Source organism: Leptinotarsa decemlineata, unplaced genomic scaffold (genome assembly GCF_025532065.1).
Source record: "Leptinotarsa decemlineata unplaced genomic scaffold, Ldec_3_MD MMD2_P_RNA_scaffold_9, whole genome shotgun sequence".
NCBI classification, from domain to species: Eukaryota; Metazoa; Arthropoda; class Insecta; order Coleoptera; family Chrysomelidae; genus Leptinotarsa; species Leptinotarsa decemlineata.
The window spans coordinates 6,837,659-6,865,257 of NW_027412536.1; the positions used below are offsets into that span (position 1 = coordinate 6,837,659).

The 27,599-nt window shown below is 33.8% G+C and overlaps 1 protein-coding gene across 4 annotated transcripts in view; it reads right to left on the bottom strand.

Moving 5' to 3' along the window:
• Window positions 1-4,889: 4,889 nt before the first annotated feature.
• Window positions 4,890-27,599, bottom strand: part of Cnot4 (CCR4-NOT transcription complex subunit 4) — a 69,258-nt gene continuing 46,548 nt past the window's right edge. For all 4 annotated transcript variants that reach the window (XM_023164227.2, XM_023164229.2, XM_023164225.2 and 1 more), the window contains exons 9-13: window positions 25,558-25,923; window positions 21,643-21,876; window positions 21,438-21,536; window positions 21,255-21,377; window positions 4,890-5,870 (exon numbers count right to left, since the gene is read on the bottom strand). In XM_023164227.2, the coding sequence (XP_023019995.2) occupies window positions 5,536-5,870; window positions 21,255-21,377; window positions 21,438-21,536; window positions 21,643-21,876; window positions 25,558-25,923 (1,157 nt within the window). In that variant the 3' untranslated portion in view covers window positions 4,890-5,535. The remainder of the gene's footprint in view (window positions 5,871-21,254; window positions 21,378-21,437; window positions 21,537-21,642; window positions 21,877-25,557; window positions 25,924-27,599) is intronic.

Here is a 27,599-nt window from a genome sequence, read left to right on the forward strand (position 1 = left end):
AAAGCCATTTTATAGATCTTGCATGGTACCAATGTGTCCGAACACTATAAAAAGTACACCAGATAAAGTTTTTTTTTGCTGTTCCAAGAGATCCAAACATACGTAAACAATAGTATAAGGTTATGCGAAGGGATAATGTATCTCCAATATCGCGTCAACATTGTTGTGAAGATCATTTTAATGTAAGTATATTATATTTGGACAAATAACATCGTGTAGTTTTGTAGAAATCCCTAGGTTACAGAACTTTCTATAAGTTCGTAACCTTATTTACGTATGTCATAACATCTTACAAGATTCTTCATCTAAGCTCTTAAAAAAATATTTTCTATGTACCTACCTATATGTATTTATTATTTCTACTAAGGTATCCCAAGATGCTTCACCAAGTGTTGTGTTTATTTCAGATCAAGGAAGATACAGTAAATTATATTAAATACAAGCTCATGAAGGAACAAGGCGAAAAAGTTAAATTACTGTTAAATAAAGAAGTTATTCCTCATAAATTTCAATGCCAGAAACGAAATGTTCCATCACCACAGGAGAAAATGTATGCTGTTAAAAAAAAAGATTATCACGTATAAATAAAGCTCTCTTTGAACCTGAAGTCAACAGTGAAAATGTTTTAGAAAGTGAAACTTCACAAACAAGTTATTGTGTCTGCAAGGCACTTTTCAAGAGGAGAATTCAGAATGCTCTGAAGAAGGATGAATCTATCAAAGTAAATATCACCTTCTGTGGAGAATTTGAGATAGTAAAGGGAGACAGATTACTGAAGGAGTACAAGTACTTCGCCACTGTAAACTCTCCCATATATAAAAACACCGCTCTCAACGATTGGTTCGATGAAAAAGTTCAAAACCAATACTCAGAGAGCTCGAAGAGTTTCAAGAAAGGGACAGTGGCTGGGCGCTGAAGAAAATCTTGAACTTAGGCGTGAATATAAATAAGTTCACACTGCAGCTGGGGTCCTCATTCATAGATCACAATTGAATTACTGTTAAATAAAAGAGTTATGCCTCATAAATTTCAATGCCAAAAACGAAATGTTCCATCACCACAGAAGAGAATGTATGCTGTTAAAAAAAAAAGATTATCACTTATAAATAAAGCTCTCTTTGAACCTGAAGTCAACAGTGAAAATGTTTTAGAAAGTGAAACTTCACAAACAAGTTATTGTGATGCCGGACCAAGTACTTCCTATAGTGAAAATTATCTAGTGAGGCCTAGTACCTCTTTGTAATAGAGCCCAGTACATCCCATGTTGAAGTCTCTACTAATACAGAAATCTTACTTCACAGATATCTCATGATTATGAATCCTGTAGCTCATCTGACTTAAGTTATTGTGTGCAAGATGAATCAGAAGATTCAGATGATGAAAAACATTTTAAAATGTAATGCGCAGTAGTATTTTAAGTGCCATAGATAGAGAACCCAAAATGTTACTAGGATTACCTAAACAGTCATACCATACAATGAAACTTCTAAGTGAAAACATTCCACTTCCAACTATAGACGTATTAATAACACTTAAGAAATTGAAGTTAAATGAATCATTCAGCATACTTGATTTACATTTTGGCTACTCACAGAGCACTATCAGTAGAATATTCAATAAAAGTTTACTTGAATTGAAAGGGTTATATTTTTGGGAAAGAAAGTTTTTGGCTTTCTACTACTCTATCTGATACAATAAAAAATTCTCTCATCCAATTTTTTTTGTATCAGATGGAGTAGTAGAAAGCCAAAAACTTTCTTTCCCAAAAGTTTACCTCTTATCGCATCAAAAATGAAAGACTTGATTGTGTGGCCAAGACCAACAGAGGTATATAAAAATTTACCTATATCATTCAGAGCTAGGTATTCAAATGCTATTTGTATTATTGATTGCTTTAAAATCCAAATTGAAAAACCTTCCGATCCAGTCCAGCAATCACTTACTTGGTCACAGTACAAAAAATTTAATACATTGAAATATTTAATTTCATGTACACCAGACGGATTGATTAATTTTATATCCGATGGATATGGTGGAAGAGCTACAAATGTCATGATAGTGCAAGAGTGTGGTTACTTGGACTGTTCACCTCCAAAAAAAGCAGTGATGGCTGACAGGGTTCAAAGACTTGTCACATTTATTGGAAGCTAGAAACTGTACTCTCGTATGGCCACCTTCTGTTTCACAATCCAACCCTAGCACCAAAGATGAAATAAAGCAGTCAAAGCGAATAGCAGCTTTGAGAATTCATATTGAACGAGTAATAAATAGAATAAGAGAGTTTCATATGTTGCTGCCTCATGCTTGTGTAGACTATAATTTAATACCTTTCATTGATGATACAATAGCATTAACATGTGGTTTGGTAAATATTCAGGATGTTTTAATAAAAAAATGAATTGAGAATACATTTGTTTTATTTCAGATAAAGTTACATATTTTTATAAGTTTTTACAATTTTTACAATGTACATATTTTTGGGGAAATGGCTTGATGCCAAAACAGTGTGCATTTTTCTATAATTGTTTTTTATAATTCACCTCTATTATAGTTACTCTTTTAGAGGTTTCAAAATTGTTATGAGCAACACAAAAAAGACCCTTAGTTTTGTTAGAAAAATGCATCTGAAGTTGTAGTTGTACAATATATTTTGGAGCCACTTCACTATTGCTGTCAAGTAACGGCTCAACGCTTTTTTCTGATGATGGTCATTTAATTTCTATGCTGTACGCAGTACTTTCCCCATCTGGAGACGCACCCAGTATATGATGAGCCGCATTTTATTTCAAACCGCACTTATTTATTTGTTTAATTTTCTCTACTTCTGTCAATACACGACTTTCTAAAAATCGACCCCTTTTCATAGCTTCTGTGCGCTTTAGTTTGGTTGCTCCCAATATGTTCTCCGTTAAGGAACCATCCAGAACTTTACAATGTGGAGTCCGTTGAATGTTTTGTCTACCGAACTTCCTACAATCGTTAACTGTCAGTAGGCAACCACAAATTCATTTTGTTGAATAGCTTGCCTTTACGCAGCTATTTTTATCAAGTACTTTCTTGGTTTTTCTCATTTTGTCTTCAATCGAGGACCGCCTGCCCGATACTGACGATGCCCAATAGGCTGAAACAGTTGTATACCGGTGGCTCTTAAATTGAAATCAATATGGGAATGATCAAAAAGTACTTATCTATTTATATATATATATATATATATATATATATATATATATATATATATGTATATGTATATATATATATATATATATATAATATATATATATATATATATATATATATATATATATATATATATACTATATACCTATATATATATATAGCTGTTTCAGCCTAATGGGCTGAAACAGTACCGGGCATGCGGTCCTTGATTGAAGACAAAATGAGAAAAATCAAGAAAGTACTTGATAAAAATAGCTGCGTAAACGCAAGAGAAACATAAGTCAACTTGCCAACTTTTTATGTCAGTGTTGGTGGTTTGACCAATCATTGAAATTGAAATCAATATGGGAGTGATTAAAAAAGTACTTATTAATTTATTTTTTGATTTTCATGGAATTATTTCCAGCAGCTTGACTGTATTAACCTTTCTAGATTTTATATTTATATATATATAAAAATATCTATACAATTTTTATATCGTAAAACAGATGAATGGTTATCGTAATTGTCAGTTATCTAAAAATTATTATAATAAACAACATATACAATGCACATTAAGAGTTATACAGCAAATAAAATAAAAAGTGAATAAAAACAAACATGTCAGGGGTGAGCAGAGAAGTAGAAATTACATGTTATATACAGAAATTTACCTGTCAAATTAGATAGGTGTCACAGTTACATATTTTTATGCAGGGTGTAACTGAATAAGTGTAAAACATTTAAGGTGATTCCTCATCGAAAAAAAATAGAATCTTTCATATAAAGAAATTTCATTGCAGCATCCCTTGTTAAGATACAGCCCCTTAAAGAAGGTACATAAAATTTGTATAACAATTTTTTTCACAAGCGCTAAAAAAGTTACAATATTGAAATTAACCTGACGTTTTCTTCTACCAAAAAGACACTTAGCCAGAAATTTATTTCCTATGTAACTTTTATTTGTTTACCATTGAAAAATGTATTTACGATAGCCTGTTTCATTCTAAACAAAAAATGTCTCTTGGGTTTTTTGCCCAAAATAAACCATAAATATACCAAAAAATTATTTTAGGAATAACTACAGAGATACATCGTCATAAATGTGAAAATACGAAACTAATCTATCTAGTAGGTTGCTATTAGCGATAGTGAATTTTCCTTTTGATATATATATATATATATATATATATTCGCAAATACTTCATAAAAAATTTCATAATTTTTTGGTGGTCAATATGTTACATCTTCTATATTCCACTAGTAAAAAAACTTATCTGTTTTTGAGATTGCAAGAGATCGTAACGTCACTAGTTATAATGCCGCCCAAATGCGAGGATTCCAAAAACAAAAGGAACTGAAAATCCAAAGTACCAATCAGTGGCATGAAGATAAAATCGCACCTGAGTGAACAGCAATTAGACGAAAGGTAATGAGAATTGTTCCTCTTGTCGTGCCTTGCATTATTGCTCTTTGCAAACAGGCCATTTCTACAATTTCCAAATAATAAAAAAATGTTTCTTAGTGAACGAAAACATTGTTTTTTACTATAAATGTTTTTTTACATTGTAAAATCATTTGTGGTATTCAAAAAATGGAATCAAGTCAAAGAAAACTATATTTGCTTTTCACATTCCCCTAATTTTATATATTATGTAAATACTATTTTGATATACATCATATTCATATCTAAATAAATCGGTACAACGAAGAAGAAATAAAAATGCATCAAAATCGTTTCATAATATATTTAGCTGTTGTATTTCATATATTCAATAATAATTAAGATATTAGCTTTACTTGTCTCCTGAAGTTGTTGGCCAAGAACCCACAAATAATCTAACAGAATGAAGTACTTAGGAGTATTCAGGGAAAATATACTTCAGAAAAATTATTTTTAGTATGGGATCAACAACAAATTTCATAAATTCATTTACAGTTCCATAAAATTTAATATTGCACATTGCACAAAATATTAAAATGTCCAAATTTCACATCGATGTCATTTTGTTTGAGGTTTCTTTGAGCAGCAGAAAACAATGGTGTTCTTTCATAAAAAATTAAAATGATAAATAATGGTTTTCAGCTCATCATAAATTTTTTCCACATCTATCTATTCATGTCTCAAGTATTGAATACTGTCATAACTAGTGAAATTATTTGTGAATAAATAAAATCAAATTAGCTGAAATTGTTACAACTAAATATAAGTTTCCAACAATGAATAATAAATAACACATCAAATAAATGAAAATCAATTTTAAAATAATAAATCGACAAACAAAAGTCAACGACAATAGTCATTTTTGAAATTGATTTATTTAGAATCTAAAATGAAAGTGACCCATACAATTTTCGCATCAAATTTGACTGTTTTATTCAACACTCTTGCTGTTTGGTAGCTTGGTTATTTCTAAAACCCGGAGGGCTGGATATCTGTGGATTCAAATCATTACTAAACCAATTCAGGCCCTGTTGTGAATTTATATGTGAGAAATTATTGAAATTTGGCTGTAACTGTTGTGTGAAATTTGAGAATGCATTATTTGTGAAGTCAAAAGGCCTTAAAGGGGCCCCATTTTGTTGTGTTCCTACTTGTGATATATCTTGATAATGATCTCGAATTTGAGGCATATTTGCTATGGGATAATGACGGCTCGAGGAAAGTATGGCTGGATCTAATATCTTCCAATCATTACAAGTATTATTGATAGCTGTAAAAAAAAAAGTCGTTAATTTTTCATGTGATTCAAAGTTTTCTATTTTGTCACATTCTACTAACATCATTATTATGGAACAAAGTGATACTTAAAAATGTACAAAAGGTGGAAAATTAAGTTTTTTAATAAAATCATCTGGTTAATTATTTAAAAATTCATTATATTTTTCTGAAAGAAAAATTTTGGCTTTTTACTTTTCCATCTTTATACAAAGAAATGTATACCCATTTAATTTAATCAATATGATAATTTAGTGGTCGGTATAATTTGTAAAATTGTGCCATCACATCAAAAAAATATCAAATATTGAGAGAAAAAATTCTGTATAATCAATAACATTAACCGCAAACTATTTCAGTTCATCCAATAAAAAAACATTTCTCCCATAATCATAACTGTCTGTTTAAAATCTGTTTTTCCGTTAATCAGCTGCCGCCCCCATACGAAAGACAACTATCAGAAGTTGAGAAACTTGTGCGAGCTAAGGACTAACGAGGTCTTACCTTTTAACGTGTGATTCCTAACACACTACTACATGAGAGGAGTATTTTTATGAAACTCGTCATACTCCTGGGTTTAAAATTCTACGCTTCATTTCAGTTAATGTTGATTTACTACTGAATTTAATGTTTTATTTGACTTTTGTTCTTGTTCTGGATTCAATAATTAATCTAAAATTTATTGGGTTCTATGAAAAAGTGAACATAAACAAATAAAAAAACACTCTCAAAACAATATAAAGTTATATATAAAACTGAGGAGTATATGGCTGATAGCATTAAATGTGCATCATTAGTTACGCATACTCAGGTTTGCTATTCTTAACAGTCAAAAGCAGTCGCACAGTTAGGACTTGAAAGGTTTGCGTGAGTCCAGACTCAATTATCAGCTGTATAACTGCAAATTTTTAGTTGCTATTGTTTAAGAAATTGTTTAAAAGACATGCGTTATTTAAAAGATGATTTAAACATTTTTTTGGAAAGGGATAAACACATGACGACGGTCCCTAGGAAGACTGTGGTAACTCAATTTTTAAAGAACTGAGAAGAACGGACTTGAAGTTTCTTCTATTTTATTATTGCCAATAAAAGTAAAAGTAACATACATTTAACTATGTTTTCTATTCTTTTGGAGATGAGGTGCATTAAAAGGCTACATTTTAAGTACTGAATTGTTCTTTGTATACTCTGCACGCTATTTTTTTTTACACGAGTTACTATGATTTTCATCGGAAATAATTATGAAAAAATTACTTACTACACTGCTTCAAAATTATATTTGCAACGAAATATTTTTACAACTCAAAAGTGTTCTTTAACTGTATTTATTTACTTTTCAATCTTCGCTTTCAGTCGAGTCGTCATTATTACTACTCATATCTTTTGGATTCGACGATATTACTGACTTATAAAAGTTGTGATAAATAGTTGGAATGAACCCTCTCTTGCAAAGCTCCAATAAACCTGCTAGTTTCTTATCATCAGTAGGCAGCAAAGTGGTGTACAGTTTAGGTAAAGTTTCGTTTTGAGTATTACTTGAATTCCTCCCTCCTTGCTCCTGAATAGTTAAATGTGCCTCATTGTCTTCATAGTTATACTTAAATGAAACTTGATTTGGACTGGTAGCTAGAAAAACCATCTCTCTTATTTTACTCATTTTGAATGGCTGCTTATTATCATCAGTCTTCCAGTTTTGCTTAACTATGTTCTTGAAGCTTATGCAATCGTTTTGACACATCTCTCGAACTATGTAGGGCTTACCAGTCGTTTTTGCCATTCGTATTAGCGTAATCCACTGATCAGGGGTATAAATTACTGATTGACTAGTATTCGCATTTTCAATTACTGCATGCATACTGTCCCCTTCGTTTTGTGTGTGGCCACTTTCCAAAAACCGGTGGATTATATCTATTTTGAATAAAGATTATGCATAATTAAACATAGCACTTTTGTAGTTAATGTGATGAAATGAACATATTCCATTCAATTATCTAGAATATTTTCTCTTTGAGTGATCACCTGATGTAATCTGCTTCTTATCTGTTTGTTTGACGAATTTTGTTAGAAAATCCCATTGCCTTGTGTGATCTTCTATAGCCCAAAATTCCATACAAATTTTTTCTCTGACTTCAACTCTTACTTTTTCTCTGCACTTATATCGACATGTTTCTTTACAAGGTCCTCGCATTTTCCTGGCTTCTGTTATCTTGCCCGTCCTACTTGTATATTCTCTTCCTAAATTTCTATTTGTTTTGTGAATACATGTACGTTCTCTTTCTGAATGTTGTTTCTTCACGATGTTACTATGAACATAATTAGTTTCGCGACTTGTACTAAGTGTCTACAGTGATCAACATCATGATTATGAAAATTCTGAATTGTGGGAATACAAATTATCCAGTTCACCACATTCAATATTTGGCACTTGAATAGGAGTAATTTCAGAGTTTTCTCCTTCACCTATAAATGTCTGTTTGCCTTACTTAGTAAATAATTCGATGTAATATTATCAACTTACTCTCGCGATTCTCCCCTTCGGTCTTTTCCTGTACCGACTTACTAGCTGGGTCAATATCTATAATTATATATAAATTTTTTGTTTAAAATAAATACTCACAATGCTACTAAAAACTTACTCTCAATAGAATTTGATGTATTAACATTTCTATTTGCAAGCTGCAATATTAATAGGGTCCTTTTATTAGACATTCTGACATCAGAAACACTCATTTCATTATAACGGTAACACAGTATCAGAACACACTATCTCATACAGAATTTCCTAAACTTTATTTTACACCGTCGAATACTGTACCAACTTGTGTTGAGACTGACTCTTTGTAACATATTTTCGTCTAGTTACTGCAATTTTCGCCGAAAAAAACCTCCTCTACAGTTACTACAGTTTACAGCCATATATGATTTGGGTTGCCTATAACAGTTTTCGTGGGTTAAATCGAATAATTTAAATTCCGCTAGTGGAAGTGTCTCAAAACTGTTGAAAATTAAGTTACTACAGTCTTCGTTGGGACCGTCACACATAGTTCGCGACCGACAGACACTTGTCTCCGGTAAGACAATGTCGTGTTATGAAGTTCAAAAATGGAATTATAAAATGTCAAAAAAGCACACAACTTAGCAATCCTTCCTCCAACTTCAGAAGCATCATGTTTCCATTCCTTCAGACTGTATTATCAAGTGCAATACTGGCTTGATGAGAGCTGAATACGGAAGATTGGAGCTGGATAAAGACGGAAGCTATGTTTCTGCCGATCAAAACAACAGGAAAATTAGCTCCTGATATTCTGTTGAAATTAGTCCCCTTCAATTGCATTAAAAACTGTTCCAACAGATGTGGATGCCGAAATAATACGGTATAATACAAGATCGATAACCAATAAATGCTTTCAAATTGCTAAGTGTACTTTATAGGTATGCAACACCACTGCATATATATTGGTTGTAAAATTTGCAATATAATTCCACAAGAAATTACAAAGTAGAGATTAACATCATTTAAAAAACATCACACAATTGGATATTAGATAATACTGAAAAAATTGAAAATGTGCTCCCATTAAAATAATTCAGTTTAACAGATAATTTATTTAACCCTTATTCATAAAACACTATTGTTGATACATTTCTTAATTTCAGATTATTTTTTTTTAATGAAAAATATCTATTAATTATTTTTCAACTAACTCAGTCAAACACATGTGTTTACACTTAGCAGACTGTTTAAAGTATTATGCATAAACGTATTATGCAATTTTTTAAATATTTATAGACATTCATTTGATATTGTACATTTGTTAATAAATTTGATTTTGTGAAAATGGCAAAAAGGTTACAATTAAAATTCAACGATAGGAATGAAGACGATACTGCTGGAGCCGACCCTTGTTAGGAATCACACGTTAAAAGGTAAGACCTCGTTAATCCTTAGCTCGCACAAGTTTCGACTTCTGAGGGTTGTCGTTCGTAGCGGTGCGACAGCTGGTTAACGGAAAAACAGATTTTTTTAAACAATTTTTTGAAAGCACTGTTTTATAACACTGCGCACGCCTAAGTTCGTTGATTGTGATTCTGTCAAAACATTGGAACAGCAGCGATACAGCAACATAGTACTAGTATGATATAAATTGATTTGAAATCCCTGAAAGAATCTGTAAAAAGTTAAAAAGATTAGCTGAAAAAACAATTGTATTAAGCAAAAAACTGAAATTACAATGAAATATTATACAAGCAACAACCTAAAAAACTGAACTATTAACACGAGCTGAAAAATAAAAAAATATTATTAACAAGAAATGAAAATCAAAAATATAAAATTGAAAGATTCCAAACCAAGTTACTTCACGACGTTTCGATTGTTAGTATCCACAATCGTCTTCGGGTGATAACTGGACTTATTCCTTTGAGATCTGACTATTTATAGGTCATTCGACTGTTTTCACCTATCCCCTCTTCCATCTCACCATTTCATTGGTTTTTAGCGGGAGCTGACCGTTTGGCGGGAGTTGGTCGTGTTCCGCTTGATTAGAGGTTTCCATATGTTACGTATCTCTATGCTAGCTTGGCTAAATGCGTTGTTGGACAACATTTATACGGCTTCTTTGAAATTTTCTCCTAAACCAGTGTTCCTCCTTGTGGATGATTTCAGCCTGAGCCCACTTGATGTTATGTTAATGAGTCCAAACATGCTCTGCTATTCCAGATTTGCTGGTTTCTCCTCGCTGAGTGAGTTTCTTGTGCTCGGCAATGCGAATTTTCAATGGCCTCTTAGTTTCACCGATGTATGATTCTCCGCACTCGCACGGTATTCGGTAAATGCAATTCTTGGAATCGCAGTCCGCGGTTGGTGGCCTGGTTTTCGTGAGACTGCTACGGATAGTGTTCCCAGATCTGAAGCAGGTTCTGATGTTATACTTGGACCCAATTCCTTCTTATCCTTTCCGACAATCCTCTAATGTAGGGAAGTACAAGTATTGGTTGTGGCGGCTCCTCTTCCTTGTGAAGCTCTTGCTGTCTTCTAGCTAAAACTTGTTCCACCATCACTTTGGAGTAACCATTCCGTTGACGGTCATTTTTGATGATATATATATATATATATATATATATATATATATATATATATATATATATATATATATATATATATATATATAAGTAAATAGATAAGTACTTTTGATCATTCCCATATTGATTTCTATTTAAGAGCCACCGGTATAAAGCTGTTTCAGCCTATTGGGCATCTTCAGTACCGGGCAGGCGGTCCTCGATTGAAGACAAAATGAGAAAAAACCAAGAAAGTACTTGATAAAAATAGCTGCGTAAACGCAAGCGGAAGGTCTCGAAAAGGAACTAGAATATATATATATATATATATATATATATATATATATATATATATATATATATATACAGGGTGTTTCAGAATTCGACGGACCACGTCATTCCTCTTGCAAAATGATGAAAAATGAGGTAGAACATGTGTGTCCGGAAATGAGCCGTTTCAGAAATACAGGGCGTTGAAGTTGCAAAATAAAAAGACCCTTTTCGTCGTAGCTCCCGGACTAAAAGGAATAAATTAATGAAACTCAGCAAATCGATTACGAGCTAGAATGTGCTTCCTCCAGTGGTATGTTTGCTTCAGTATCAGTAGCCAGTGGCGTTCCAGCGGGGTAATAGCTTATATTTCCTCCCTTATTTTTTACGCCACTGACATTATATCCACAACCGTCTTTTTTTTGAATTCCTTGATCAATTTTACGTAAAAACCAAATAAACATTCACTATGAAAAAACCAGTAGTTTTCGAGAAAAATTGAGTTGAACTGATAGGTGCATTCTCATATGGGAATATTAATAATAGAGTAAAATAATCGAAATTCCAAAACCGAAATTATTTGAACTCTTTCATCATTCTACCATTCATTGTGTGCTTGAAAAATTATTCACTTCGGCAACATATTGCGGATTTTCTACCATTTTACCAACTTTTTTTGCAGATATGTTGTGAGCCCGCAGACCTACTGAATGGCTTTACCTCGAGATTTATTTTTCAATAAAATGTTCCATCCAAACGATTTTCAAAGACAATTACGAATAGTTGGCAAAACTGAACTCAGAATGTTTTATCGAATTATCTTCTCTCACTGGGTAAAAATCCAAGTTTTATCGATTAACCAAAATACCATTACTTGTTTCAACCTTAGCCATCTACAATGTTTCCTGGGCATATCTATTATAGTTTTGTTAGATAACTGTACCGATATTCTCGAGTTCTTCAGCCACTGGTTGAATAGTTTCAGAATACATTCACGTGACTTATAACAATCTTTGATCCACCTAAGCAATGAGGATTACTTTATTCATTGACAACAATAAATTTGTTAGGGGGCTGTGGAAATGAAATGAGATTCGTATGACACTTCCAAGTTAACGTAGCTGTCAGAAAGTGTTTGATTGTGTATTTCGTATAATAAAAATGAATTTTACATTCGAAGAGTTAGCGGACATGCACCTTATTTATGGAAAATCGGGACGAAATGGAAGGTTGGCACAAAGAATGTATCGTGAAAATTTTTCTGGAAGAAATAGAATTTCTAATTGGAAAACGTTCGAAAACGTGGACAGAAGACTCAGGGAAACAGGAAGTTTTTTAATTACCAGAAGGAATGCAGGTATACAGAGAACTGTAAGAAATTATATCACAGAAGAGGAGATATTGAACTATGCTGCTGAACATCCGTCTGAAAGTAGTAGATCTATAGCTAGAGTGCTGCATGTGTCTTCATCATCTGTTTGGAGGACTTTGCATGAACAGCAGTTATACCCATATCGACTGAGAAAAGTTCAGGCACTGAAACCAGAGGACTATCCAGATCGAATTGAATTTTCTCGATGGTTTTTAAGTATGTGGAGAAATAATCCGGAATTTATCAAGCAAGTGTTATACACTGATGAGGCAAAATTCACAAGGGAAGGTATTTTCAATTCTCGCAATAGCCATATTTGGGCCGAGGAAAATCCTTTTGCTATTCATCCTCATGGCCATCAAACAAAATTTTCATTGAATGTTTGGGCAGGAATAGTAGAAAACCGTTTAGTTGGTCCTTATCTTTTACCAGATAATTTTAATGGGGACAATTATAGCACTTTCTTGGAGAAGTATTGCCTGAATTGTTAGAAGATGTTCCTCTGAATATCAAATCAAATCAAAATATGCTTTATTACCCAAGATATAAACATCTTATTGGCAAAGTCTAGTAAAGTAAAACATGTATAAGGGACAATTAACAAATATAAACTATAAAATAATGCTTAAACACCGGAGCAGAGTATATGGACAGAACAATATTAAGTCCAGCTGAACAGCTACAAATATAAGTACATGAATTTATGAATATTAAGTAAACGTAAATATATAATTCTACATAATGAACATTGATAGCCATTTTGTGTTGGTTTCAATAACTTGTTTACACAAAGCTACATGTCAATTATTCAATAGAGCCTTGGTAGAATTCGTCCACACTATAATAGGGCCTCCCAACAAGGTATTCTTTCACTTTCTTTCTGAATTTCTTTCTATTATATATTCGCCTTGAATTAATGGGAAGGTGGTTGAATAACTTCTTGCTATTGAAAATAATAGAATTTTGTGTAAGGGCTAGAGAAGGTGTGGAATGTGGTTTCAGCACGACGGTGCTTCTGTTCATTTTTCGTTAGCTGCTAGAGAGTACCTAAATCGGAAATTCGGTGACAATTGGATTGGTCGAGGTGGACCCCACAAATGGCCTGCCAGATCACCAGATTTGAATCCTAATCCTGTTGACTATTTTCTTTGGGGTCATATGAAGTCACTGGTTTATGAAACAGAACCAAAAAGCCAAGAAGAATTAGTCGCCCACATTCAAGCTGCATCGATAACGATTGCCGAAAATTTAGAATCATTTGAAAAAGTGCGATTTTCTATGTTGCGCCGTTGCAGATCGTGTATAAGTGTTGACGGAAAAAATTTCGAACAATTACCCTATTGATTATTCATCAGATGTTCTCATTATTATTCAAAAGCACATTTGAATTTTCAATGTAAATTTCAAAAAGAAATTCGTGTTTATGACTCACTGTTCTAGAATTTCAACAGTATTGTTTCTTATCACATTATCTAAAATATGTGTAGAGAAGGTATATTTTGAACATGATATTTCTACTCAAAGATGAATTATGAGTACCGACATCCAACTAAGAGTTATGTAATTAGCTGTAAATAGACAACTTCCATTTCTTCATTTATTCAAAAAACTTCATTTACTGACTAGAGTTAGCGAAGATCTTATCAGATGGTTATTCAAATAAATTGACTTCTTCCAAATACATTTCTTTTTTTCAGGCGTATAATTAGAGTCTACTGGTAAAATTTTGTTTTTCGGCTTCATCTGTGAAAATTTGAAAACACTGTATACTTTGAGAATGTTTTTCATTTTCTTATTAATGAATATTCTTCAAGATATTTACGATTCTACAAAGAGAAATGTGATTTCACGAATGGGAAAGACAGGATAATTGTGAACAAAAAATAATTTTCCCAAAATCCAGAATAATGGTGTTATTTTAGGATTATTGGAGCCTAACTCAGTCGAGATTCCGAATGATCGCAAATTTTATTTGGGGTCACTTTTTTTCAGATCACAAAGTCACTCGAAGATCTGAGAACAATGAAAACATTTCAACAATGAAATCTATTGACAAGCACGAAAATAAGCCTCAAGAGTTATGATTTGTCATTACAATATGCTAAACATAACAAAAATTGGTACGATGATAGAAAACCCACAATAATTACCATCACTTGCAAGCGCTAAATTAATGGTAAAATCATAAAAGAGTTCAAATAATTTTGGTTTTGGAATTTCGATTATTTTAATCGATTATTCCCATATAAGAATGCACGTATCAGTTCAACTCAATTTTTCTCGAAAACTACTGGTTTTTTCATAGTGAATGTTTATTTGGTTTTTACGTAAAATTGATCAAGGAATTCAAAAAAAAAAGACGGTTGTGGATATAAAGTCAGTGGCCTAAAAAATAAGGGGGGAAATATAAGCTATTACCCCGCTGGAACGCCACTGGCTACTGATACTGAAGCAAACATACCACTGGAGGAAGCACATTCTAGCTCGTAATCGATTTGCTGAGTTTCATTAATTTATTCCTTTTAGTCCGGGAGCTACGACGAAAAGGGGCTTTTTATTTTGCAACTTCAACGCCCTGTATTTCTGAAACGGCTCATTTCCGGACACACATGTCCTACCTCATTTTTCATCATTTTGCAAGAGGAATGACGTGGTATAAGTTTGTCCGTCGAATTCTGAAACACCCTGTATATATATATATATATATATATATATATATATATATATATATATATAACAACATAAATACTAAATAAATAAATAAAAGTTTCTTGCTGAAATCGCCAATCCCATGAGACAGAGCCAAACGCATATTGGAACGCGCCAGCCGAGCACTGATAAGTTCTCAAATTAATCACTACCATTGGAAGAGGTCAACTCTGATGCAGGATCCCACAGAACGATTTGAAGAAATGAGAAGAGAGACTTTGGAAGAGGATCATGGACCTCATGCCAAGATTGAAAGCACATGCTTGAAGATACGAAAAGACATAGAGGACAACCCACAATAGGAAGTGGGGAAAGTTGGTACAGAAACAATGCCCAAATGCAGAACGAAAACAGGACAACTATGATGCCGCCAACGTCATCAACATGAATTCCCACTCGCTCACAGACATAGAGGAATCCTTGTTGAGGAAAGGTCTCAACTTGCACCAACATCTGTGCTTACTTTGGAAATAATAACTGCAGTGGAATCCACCAGTTCCCTTATTGATCAGTTCCAAGCAGAAGAATTCAGATGGAAAATCAGAGAACAGCTTGATCGAGAACCAGTTCCAACATATAACATCAGCAATGAAGAACGAGGAGCCTTGAATGGGCTACGTAGAGACAACACCATCAAGATCTTACCTGCAGATAAGGAAAACGCTACCGTTGTGATGGATACTGATCTCTATGAACAGAAGATCGAAGAGGAGCTTCAGAAAGGAAAATACACGAAGATAGTAAGATACCCTACTGCATCAATTGAAAGGAAGTTGTACCAGACTTTGAAAAAACACTAAGTCTATTTTTCGGAAAAACAGATATCATCGCTAACATCGCACCACAGCCCCCTCACTTGTATGGACTACCCAAAATCCACAAGAAAGATGTTCTACTCAGAGCGATCATTAGCTCCAGAGATTCAGCCACTCAAAATTTGTCCAGATTTTTACTACCAATAATTAAACCATTGCGAGGAAAAACATCATCTTTTGTGAAAAATTCAAGGCATTTTGTTGAACTACTAGAAGTCAAAGAGCAGGATCAACTGATAAGTTTCTACACCAACGTTCCTGTCGAAGAAGCACTTCAAATCATACAGAAGAAGCTATTGGAAGATAGGGACCTGAAAGATAGAACAAACTTACCGATACAAGTAATCATGGAATAAGTAGGATGCTGTTTACAAAACTGCTACTTCCAAATGAAGGATGAATTCTTTACACAAGATGAGGGACTGCCAATGGGATCGTCACTTTCACCAGTTATAGCTAATATATATATACGGAGTGGTTTGAAACTCTGGGAATTGAACAAGCCCACAAGAAGCCACTAGTCTGGTTGAGATACGTGGACTATACCTTCATAATATGGAATCATGGGAATGCAGAACTAGACACTTTCCTGAAGCCCATCAACAACGTAAGTCCTTCCATCACTTTCACAATGGAGAAGTCCACAACGAATTGCCATTCTCAGACGTAATGGTGAAGAGAACCGACACTAAATGGAAAACATCTGTATATCTAAAATCCACTCACACGGGACAGTATCTGAACCAGGAATCCGACCACCATCAATCGACTAAGAGAGGAATCATCAAGACTCTACTAGACCGTGCTTTCGGTCTCTGCAATACAAAGGAAGGTCTCGAAAGGGACCTAGGTATCATAAAAAATAACCGTCAACGGAATGGTTACTTCAAAGTGATGGTGGAACAGGTTTTAGCTAGAAGACAGCAAGAGCTCCACAAGGAAGAGAAGCCGCCACAAGCAATACTTGTACTTCCCTACATCAGAGGATTGTCGGAAAGGATAAGAAGGATTGGATCCAAGTATAACATCAGAACCTGCTTCAGATCTGGGAACACTATCCGTAGCAGTCTCACGAAAACCAGGCGACCAAACGAGGACCACGATTCCAAAAATTGCATTGTAGCATGTAAATTTTCGCTACTTATTTTATCAATAAATAAAAAAGTTTTAGAGCAACATAGATTTCACTCCGTGGTGAATTACCCTCAGCGAACGTGAAAATAACTAACATAGATAAGTAAAGTTGGTTGTCTAACCTCATCCATAGAAACCTTTTAAAAATCCCATTGCTAATCTCGAATGTTTTGGTTACGGATAAGTTTCACAAGAAGTGTCTTCGAGTTGAAATTTTCTGTTGGTATTTTCTGTTTAATTTCAATTGTCAGCTGTTTGATGATATTTCGACTGTAAACTGTTTCATTTTTCGTCAGTGTAGCCAATTTAGCTTCAGGGGGTGTCTGACCAGATACAACCAAACATATCATTATTTTATTCTGTTCAGATTGGTCCTTTATGCATGGAACATGCAAATATTGATAGGTCAAAACGCTAGTACCCTATCTTCCGAAAAGAAGAAGAAAAGGAATTATTTTCTGATCAGTTAGGATGGTAGATTTCGCGAAAACGACAGGTGTCTGCCTACAGGTGTTTCTGGTTCTGTTCGGCTGACGAATCCTGAATTTGTTAAATGATCCTTAGTGGATATTTCGTTCTACCCATCTTATTATCAACCACAACGTCCTGGCTTTTGATAGAGGTCTATATTGAACATTTACGACAATTTGGTGTTTGAATACTTTGTACCACGCCAACGCCTTTTTGCTACAAGATAAAACCCTTCACGGAAGGTGAGTTCTCCTACTTTTCTTTTCATTGTTCTCTTGCTAGCGACAATATAGGCCAGTTTCTAAAAAAAAAAAAAAAAAACATTTATAGGGTTGTTGTACACGGAGTTGGTTATCTCCCAAGCTTTGGTTCAACCCCTCGTCTACATTTCAAGGATATTTTTGGTATTATGGTTCCAATAGGGCTCACTTGCCCGAAGTGTACACTCCATGGTTCAGCCCGATGAACATTTGATTGCACTCAGAGAGAATAAAGCTGTCATAGTATCGCTCCACTCATCACTCCAGTCCTGGTTGGTCTGTGATTCTGTACCCAGTTTTCAAAGTGCTGTCGCCAGAGGAACAGGTTTTACATATATATTTTTTATACAGGATAAAATCCTACCATTTAAATTTTTCAATTATTAATGTACATTCAATCTAGATACACTCAGATTAAAGTATATGTTTTTCAACGAATATATGTAAACCACCACAAAGTACTATGCGCTGGGAAATTAATTTCCTAAAACATCTTCTATCAATTAACCTCTAAGTATCTAATATTGAATATTATTATTAGGATTACAAGTTTTATTTCTGGGAACTTTAGCTCTAAACCATTGAAGAGTTATTAATATTAAATGTTTGTATGTTTTACTATGTTTTATTTATTTATTGATTAACACTCATCAATTTGATAACATCATATGGTAAAGTCTCTTATAGTTTTGGGTATAACAACTATTTAGTCATTACTCGGTTACTCAACTTTCCAAGTAAGTAAGAATATATGTAAACCACCACATAGTACTATGCGCTGGGAAATTAATTTCCTAAAACATCTTCTACCTAATCAATTAACCTCTTGAAGTATCTAATATTGAATATTATTATAAGGATTACAAGTCTTATTTCTGGGAACTTTTGCTCTGAACCATTGAAGAGTTATTAATATTAAATGTTTGTATGTTTTACTATGTTTTATTTATTTATTGATTAACACTCATCAATTTGATAACATCATATGGTAAAGTCTCTTATAGTTTTGGGTATAACAACTATTTAGTCATTACTCGGTTACTCAACTTTCCAAGTAAGTACTCTTTGACATACACATTTTAAAAGTTCCAGTGGCGCCCCTCCTATTTTTTGACCAGTCAATTACTGTACAATGATACACTTTTGTTTGTAAACGAACCCATAGTGCCAACCGACGAAGAGCTGCCGTCTGCATTTGCTCCTTTTCAAAGAAGCAAATGCAGACGCATATATGTTGTCCAACAACGCATTTAGCAATGCTAGCATAGAGATACGTAACATATGGAAACCTCTAATCAAGCGGAACACGACCAACTCCCGTCAAACGGTCAGCTCCCGCTAAAAACCAATGAAGCGAAGTGAGGGAAGAGGGGATAGGTGAAAGCAGTCAAATGACCTATAAATAGTCAGATCTCAAAGGAAAAAGTCCAGTTATCAGTTACCGAAGACGATTGTGGATACTAACAATCGAAACGTCGTGAAGTAACTTGGTTTGGAATCTTTCAATTTTATATTTTCAATTTTCATTTCTTGTTAATATTTTTTAAAATTTTTCAGCTCGTGTTAATCGTTCAATTTTTTTGGTTGTTACTTGTATGTTATTTTATTGTAATTAATAAAATTGTTTTTTCAGCTAATCTTTTTAATTTTTTACAGATTCTTTCAGGGATTTCAAATCAATGTATGTCATATTAGACAATGGAAGTCCGAACTGATGAAACCCTGTGGATGATATCTGATTCAATTCCTTAACAAATGTTTGCACTGGAAGCTGAATGTGCTTACATTGCAAAATAACGTACTACAGTTTGTACACCTTGAAAAGGCATTAATCCTCATCCAATCAAGTACTTTAAATACATTGTGCATTCAATATAGATCAATATGGATCTTTAATTTAAATGAATATTTTCGAAGATATTACAGATATAAATTGCCGGAACATAGCGGTTGTGGCGGTCCCGCCCGGAGGGCTTGCGGCGCAACCTATATATAGCCTGTTGAAGCCCGCGCTTTGCCCTATAGCACTTTATGATTAGCAGCGATCACACGCGTTTATAAGCGAATAAATGTACTGTCATCCATGATATGAGTAGATTTAACTCATTTGTGACATTAGGCCGTACTTTCATGAATAAATTGAGGGCTTTATCTTGTAATGCTATGGTAGGATGGTAGCCGGTCGGGTTGACGTGGATGATTTGCTCCACTCACTCAATCGATCACTGTGTGAACCGGTGGTTTGAGCCGCAAGGCTCGGAAGATCGGTTTTCACTTCCTATCGGCCAACCCGTGTTAGGAATCACACGTTCTCGTTCGTAGGAGGGCGACAGCTGGTTAACGGAAAAACAAATTTACAAATTTTAAACAGACATTTTTATCCAGATTGGTGCTGAAGAGGCAATAAGGAAAGTATCTTGTTCCGAAACATCGATGTCCGCCATTGAGTATGACAATGTTCCATGTAAGCGAAATTTTTTCAATTTCACGTGCTATATTGTGTAGCAATCATTCATTCAATTGAAAGTTTGAACTAGGGAGTCATTCGACAACTATTCATAGCTTGCAATTTTTTCGTCATTTTCTATTGTGAGGTGGGGTGAAGTCAGGAGACTTGAAACCATTGAATGAATAAGATCATGCATCACTATTCACTTAGAATTGCTCCGTTCTGCTTGAGATAAAAGCTGTTTTTACTTGTGAGGTCAAGTTCTTCCAAGAAATTGTTCAAAATTAGTCATGAACTCTATATATCTTGCACCATTTAAAGAGCCATGATCCACTTGTCTCTCAATGGGCATAAAAAATGCTGCTAGTTTACCAATTTGAACTATTCCTCACTTCCAATATCATCTGATATAATAGTTAACAATGGTGAGCACCTAATTTGGATCAGTCAATATTGCAAATGTACAGATATGTTGATATGTTTGAAATTTAACAATAATTGCCATTATTTCATGAGGATGATCAGAACGTCTATACTGAGTGTAAATCACCCCCTGATAACGCCAACTAGGTTGATGAAATGCGCCTAACAGATTATCGCAGTTCTGGTGTGTGGGATTTTTTTTGTTGTTGAATTCATTATACATCAGAGCTAATTTTCCAAATAAAACTCGGGTCACAACTCATTACAATTTCTGACATGTGTATTATGGAGTCAATAGTGCCTTAAAGCTAAAATTAGGTGCTGACTTTTGAACTCCCATCTTGAAAGATACCTTCTAATTCATATTGTCAAGTGTCAACTTGAATTAAAGGTAAAACGTTATTTATAAACCTACTTTTCTGTTGTTGCTGCTGCTGTAACTGAGGATTAAAACTACTAGGCCAATTACTTGATGTTGAACTGATGTTCATGTGTTGTGGACTTCTAGACATATTCAGGAAAGGTAATATTTTGCTACCTAAAATACAAAGAGACACCAATATCCAAGAAAATATCTTATTGAATTTGTAAAACTTACCGAATGAGTTCATATGAGAATTTTGCTGTACAAAACCTGGTGGTGGTGGTAAATGACTATTATTTTGATTATGAACTAAACCATTCAATTGACTATGACCTACAGAAAAATAAATATTTATTTGATCAAATAAAGTTACATAATATTCAGTTATATACAAAATTCAGAAATATTTGTTGAATAATATTAAAGGTTTTTATATCACCTGTACTTTGTGTTTTATGATTCTGTTCACTTGCTATCATTTCGGCCAAAGCCTTTTGTGTTTCTTGGAAAGGATCAAAACCTAAATCGTCTTCTGCAGTCCGTGTATTCTGTTTAAGATTTGAATTTTCATACATATGTCCGTGATATTCATTGAAGCCTCTATTCTCGCCATTCATAAAAGGTTGAGGATTAACACCATTTTGATAAGTAGAACCAGGGCCACTAGCATAACCTACAATTTTATTTTAAAATAGACTCCAGCAGATATTACATCAGGGTAGTACAGGTATCAATTTGTGATTGATATTGATAGTATTAATATTGAATAATAAAATCACAATTATCCAAAGCATTGAAAAATAAAAACAAAGTTTTTGACCTTCTACTTCTCCATCTTAATTCAAAAAATGTGGAAATCTTACAAAGACAGGAAGGAAGCAATCAATTTCAAAAATCAACTCTATACAAAGATGTTTAGATCATGCAAAGAAGTAACTTTCATGCAAAAACTAGAAGAAAAAGCACTTTTGGAACAGCTATTTTCATATAAACATTGAATTATACAAAAGAAAAATACTTTTTAAACAAATCCTTTTATATGAACCTATTTACTACTGAAGAGCCGATAAGGCAAAACATCTGATGTCTAGCAGTGAGGATGACAGTGTTCCATATAAGTGAAATTTTCCTTCTTTCATTAATTATATTGTGTAGAAATCCTGTGACTGATATCTGATTCGATCCCATTACGAATGTTTGGAATACAAATGGAATCAAGAAGTAGAAGGCCAAAAACTTTCTTTTCCAAAAATTGTTCTTACCGATTCATTATTGTTTTCGAATAATCAAACACAAAATCTTCAATTTTCTTGGTTGACATCACATTTTTTTATACAGGATGTTCCTTAAACACATGCTAATATTTAAGGAGGTAATTCTTAGACCCATTTGAAGGAAAAAACGTCCTATGGACGTATGTCCTAAACGCCTTAACTTTTGAGATACAGGGTGGCAAAGTTTTCAAAAATAATCAGTCTTTTAATAATAACTGAGATAATTTTGTAGACATCTTTGGCATATTTGGTACATATGTTCCATGCCTCAAGGCGCATTTTCTGATGTACAATTTTCTTAATTTTCTCTGCCAGTGGCGTACGTACGAGTTTTGAAATGTATATTTTTGGCGAAAAAAATACTACGCCACTGCTTTATCTTGAATTAAAAATTATTTTTAAAATCTCCATACATTTTTGAGCACATTTGATTTGCTGGGTTTTCTTTGTCCGACGCATGGTTTTCGCTCAAAAAATTAAAAATCGCTTTACTTAAGGATAAATTCCTTAAAAATCTGATGCGGTATCGTGCATCGACTGAAAGCAAACTAAGAGATCAGATTTGTTGCAAAATAATTGAGGATCTAAAAGGTATTTGTTTATTGTCAGATGCACTGTTCTCAATTAAAATTACGTCATAACGCAGCACTGCTTAATAATTTTTGAAAACATAAATTTAGTTATCCTGGAATAAATGACGTGTAGCAGAGTTTATTTACTGCACCTCTTGGAAATATGGAGTTTGTTGATATGTGCACTATAGCAATAAAAAACGAATTCTCTGTATGTACAAACGTCAGTGCTAATATTGATATTGGTTTAAAGTAAGGTGTTGGTGTTAAAAACTGTCACAGCGCGTTTTGATTGATTTTGAAGTGTTATTGAAGTTATTTTGGTAGTCCGCTTTTTTTCTGAATATCAGTAAATATGGTAAATTATACGAATGCGGAAATGGCGCAAATGCATTACGTATATGGCCTTGCCGATGGTAATGCAACAGAAGCCAGGCGCATTTATCAGGAAAGATATCCTAATCGTGCCTTACCAGGTAGCCGAACCTTTTCAAATATTCATCGTCGACTTGGGGAAACTGGTAGTTTCAAGAAAGGGACTCCGGAAGGTAGACCTCGTGTAGTAAGAACTTCTGAAATTGAGGAAGCGGTGCTGCAAGAAATTGAGGAATATCCTGAGACGAGTAAGAGGAAGATCGCTAGAACTCTGGATATTTGTCATCAAATTGTTTGGCGTATTTTGGTTGATTTTTTGTTATGCCCATACCATATTTCAAGAGTGCAGGCATTACTCCCCAGAGATTTTACACAGCGTGTGAACTTCAGTCAGTGGTATCTACAAAGTATTGCACTAATTCCGCAGTTTGAGACACAAATTTTGTTCACAGTTTTGTTCACACACAGATGTGTGGGCTGAAGAAAATCCCCATGCAATAACCGAAACCCATTTCCAACACCAATTTTCGGTTAATGTATGGGCAGGAATTATAGGTGATCATCTAATAGGCCCATTTTTTCTACCAGGACGCCTTGATGGTCGTTCTTATTTACACTTTCTCGAAGAAGACTTACCTGGATTATTGGAAGATGTGCCACTTGCGTTAAGGAATCGAATATGGTACATGCACGATGGAGCCCCTGCTCATTTCAGTGTAATTGTCCGAAACAATTTAAATACAGTTTATCATAATCGTTGGATAGGTCGCGGAGGACCTCAGCAATGGCCAGCAAGATCCCCCGATCTCAACAGTTTAGATTTTTTTTATGGGGTCACCTTAAAACTCTTGTGTATAAAACTCCCGTTAATACTTTAGAAGATTTAAGAGAGCGAATAGTTGCCTCGTGTGAAACTATACGAAATACGCCGGGAATATTTGAACGGGAGCGTAATTCCATGCGTAGAAGGGCGGAAGCATGCATACTAAGTGCAGGTGGCCACTTCCAACAATTTTTATAATCAGTTTTGGTATTATTACTAATTAACAAATTTGTGCTATTCGTTTAGACTTACTGTCACAAAATAAAATAAAACTAGTTTTTGTGAAAAATTTATTTGTTTGCAGATTATGTTTTCAAATATTATTAGGGAATTGCTAATGCGTTATGAAGCAATTTTCAGATTCTCATTCATTTTAGTATTAATCTAATTTCTTAATTTGCTTTCTGTCGATTTTTATTTTTTTGAGTGAAAATCATGCGTCGGACAAAGAAATACCAGATCAAATTTTCTCAAAAATAAATGAGGATTTTGAAAATGATTTTATTTTGAAAAGAAAGCATTGGCGTAGTACTTTTTCCAAAAAATATTCAATGCGAAACCCGTAGGGATGCCACTGTTTGAAAAAATACAAATTTGTGTACATCAGAAAATGCGCCTTGAGGCATGGAATATATGTACCAAATAGGCCAAAGATGTCTACAAAATTATTTCAGTTATTATTAAAAAACTGATTATTTTTGAAAACTTTGCCACCCTGTATCTCAAAAGTTAAGGCGTTTAGGGCATACGTTCATAGGAAGTTTTTTTCTTAAAATGGGTCGAAGAATTACCTCCTTAAATATTAGCATGTGTAAGGAACACCCTGTATAAATAATTTCATCAACCACAAAACATGGATTTTTTACTAAAAAAAAAGAATTAAGTAAACAAAAACAAAGTGATAAGTTTATTTTTGAAATAGAGGTGGTTTTCGTTTTCATAAATAAATTTATGAACATGTTTACTGTGATGCCTAAATACATTTTAAATATTCTCTATTTTTTGGGACATTCATCTTTTCACTAAATATTTATGTTGGTTTACTCGACAACAAGGATGCAATAATTGGTTCGGAAGAAGTTGGATATCTTCATTGAATGAAATGATAATATTTCTGTTGAAAAGTTACATAAACACGATTGAAAGTATATGAACTTCGAATTTGATATTTTGCTAATATTTCATACAGAAAGTTGAATTCTAAACTGGTTTCAAACAAAACAAGTGTTATGAAATTATTTACCGAAATTTCATATCATCTGATACAAATTCATAAACTCAAGCCACTTGCCGTAATACAAATTTCTTACCATGTTTCAGACTGAGGTTCATCAACTGCTCCTCCAACTGTTTCTGTTGCAATAATAATAGGCGGTCAGCATTATTTTGTACACCTGAATAATAACTAGGCTGGACACCGTTGAATCCATTGGGGAATTGTTGCTGCTGCCCGCCGAGAGTCCCAAGTTCTTTGTTGTTTTTGTGAAAGTCTGTGAAGAATTTTGACATGTTCTGATCAAGGTCTTTCATCGCATTGTGAGACGGTCCAGAGTTGGTTTGGGAATGATCCTGTTTAAAATCAGAGAAGCCATTGGGTATTTTGTTGGACAATATGTCCATCAAATTATTTTCCAATTTGGGGGACATGTCATAGAAACCATTATATGACTCCATTCCTAAAAAATTATAAAGTTCAGTTAATTCCTATAATTTTACAGGGAGTGGTGTTGCTGCTTGTTTGATGAAACAGTAGATGAACAAACTTCGTACGGTGACCACATGTGCAGTAGCGTCCTACCATCATGCTACATTGAAGGTTCGCACCTTGCGCAGAGACGATGATTTGCGTACCAGGGGGTGACATAGATGATGGCTAGAGATAGCGTTAAAGATAGCATTGCCTTAGGCTCGGTGTTATCAGTTGTAAAATAAATAATGAAAAATGAGACGTATGGAGTGGTGTTGCCTGTTTGAAAAAAATAGGCGCTGGAGCTATTCGTTTTACATTTCCTTTGAAAATAAATTCTAAATGGCATATTATTAGGCACATAAATGCGCTACTTATCTCTAATTCATTCGACCCCGTATCACTTACAGTTTCCGATATCCCCATGCTGTTCATTCTTATCTTTGACACTGTATAGTGTTTTAAAAAATAAACATGGTCTAGCGCAGGGGTCGGCAAGTAGTTTTAGGTGGGGTCCGGTGAGTGTGGGAAAATTTTAACGAGGTCCAGAAAAAACAACTGATAAAAATTAAGTGCTACCTATGTATTATTTTGATTTCAAATCAAATTCTGAATTATAAAACACAAGACCTAAAAATTAATGTGAAAAATTACACCGACGGTCTTGAAATGCAGCGACATCTTTTTTTCTTCTAAAAGTGGCGTGACTACTTCTAACATACATTTTTTTCACCACCTCAGAATCTGAAAATGGTTTCTGCTGTTTATTAAGCGTCCAGCACACACGTAGCGCTGCTTCTGTGGATTTTTTTTGCTAGCTTATGCATCGAACTTATAATTTTGTGCTTTTTTTTGTGAGAACTGACATTGAAGTTTTTCTTTACGAGTGACGATCATCATCCGAAGACGATTGTGGATACTAACAATCGAAACGTCGTGAACTAACTTGGCTTGAAATTTCTAAACTTTTTCAACTTTTTTATTTTTATCTTTATCATTTTGTATTTCTTTATTCTTATTTTTTGTTAAATTGTTTTATTTTTACTTGTATTTTATTTCAGTATTATTTCATTTCAGGTTTTCTGCTTAATATAATTGTTATTTACAGCTATTTATTTTTAATTCTTCTTTTTTAGTTGTTTCAGGGATTTCAAATAATTTTATATATTAGATAATGGAAGTCCGAACTAGTGAAATTCATTACTAAATATTATGAAAACGCGAAAAATCACAAAACAAATGAATGGTTGCTCCGCGGTTTGCGCTACGACTGACAGTCTGCTTCCTCCGCCCACACGCCCGCACCCCCGATTTTGATACTCGCTTGCGCTTGTTTCAACAAAACAAAATAGTGGCAAGTGCGCACATACATACAGGGTAGATAGGAAACTAATAAAACCATATCAGTTGTAGGTACTTGTAAAACAGGTTGACTAGGCAACTGAAATAAAATAAGTACATACTTAGTTGAATTCTATGTGGCTTAAAAATATTACTTCAATTAATAGAGAATATCAAAGATCTAAATTCAGAGAGAAAAATTAGGAAAAGTGTCAAAGAGTTACTGTTTGATAAGGCATACTACACTTTGGATGAGTTTTTTAACGATTCGCTTTAAATGTAAAACTGATGATTTGTCTTTGTTGTCTTGTATTTTACCTTATA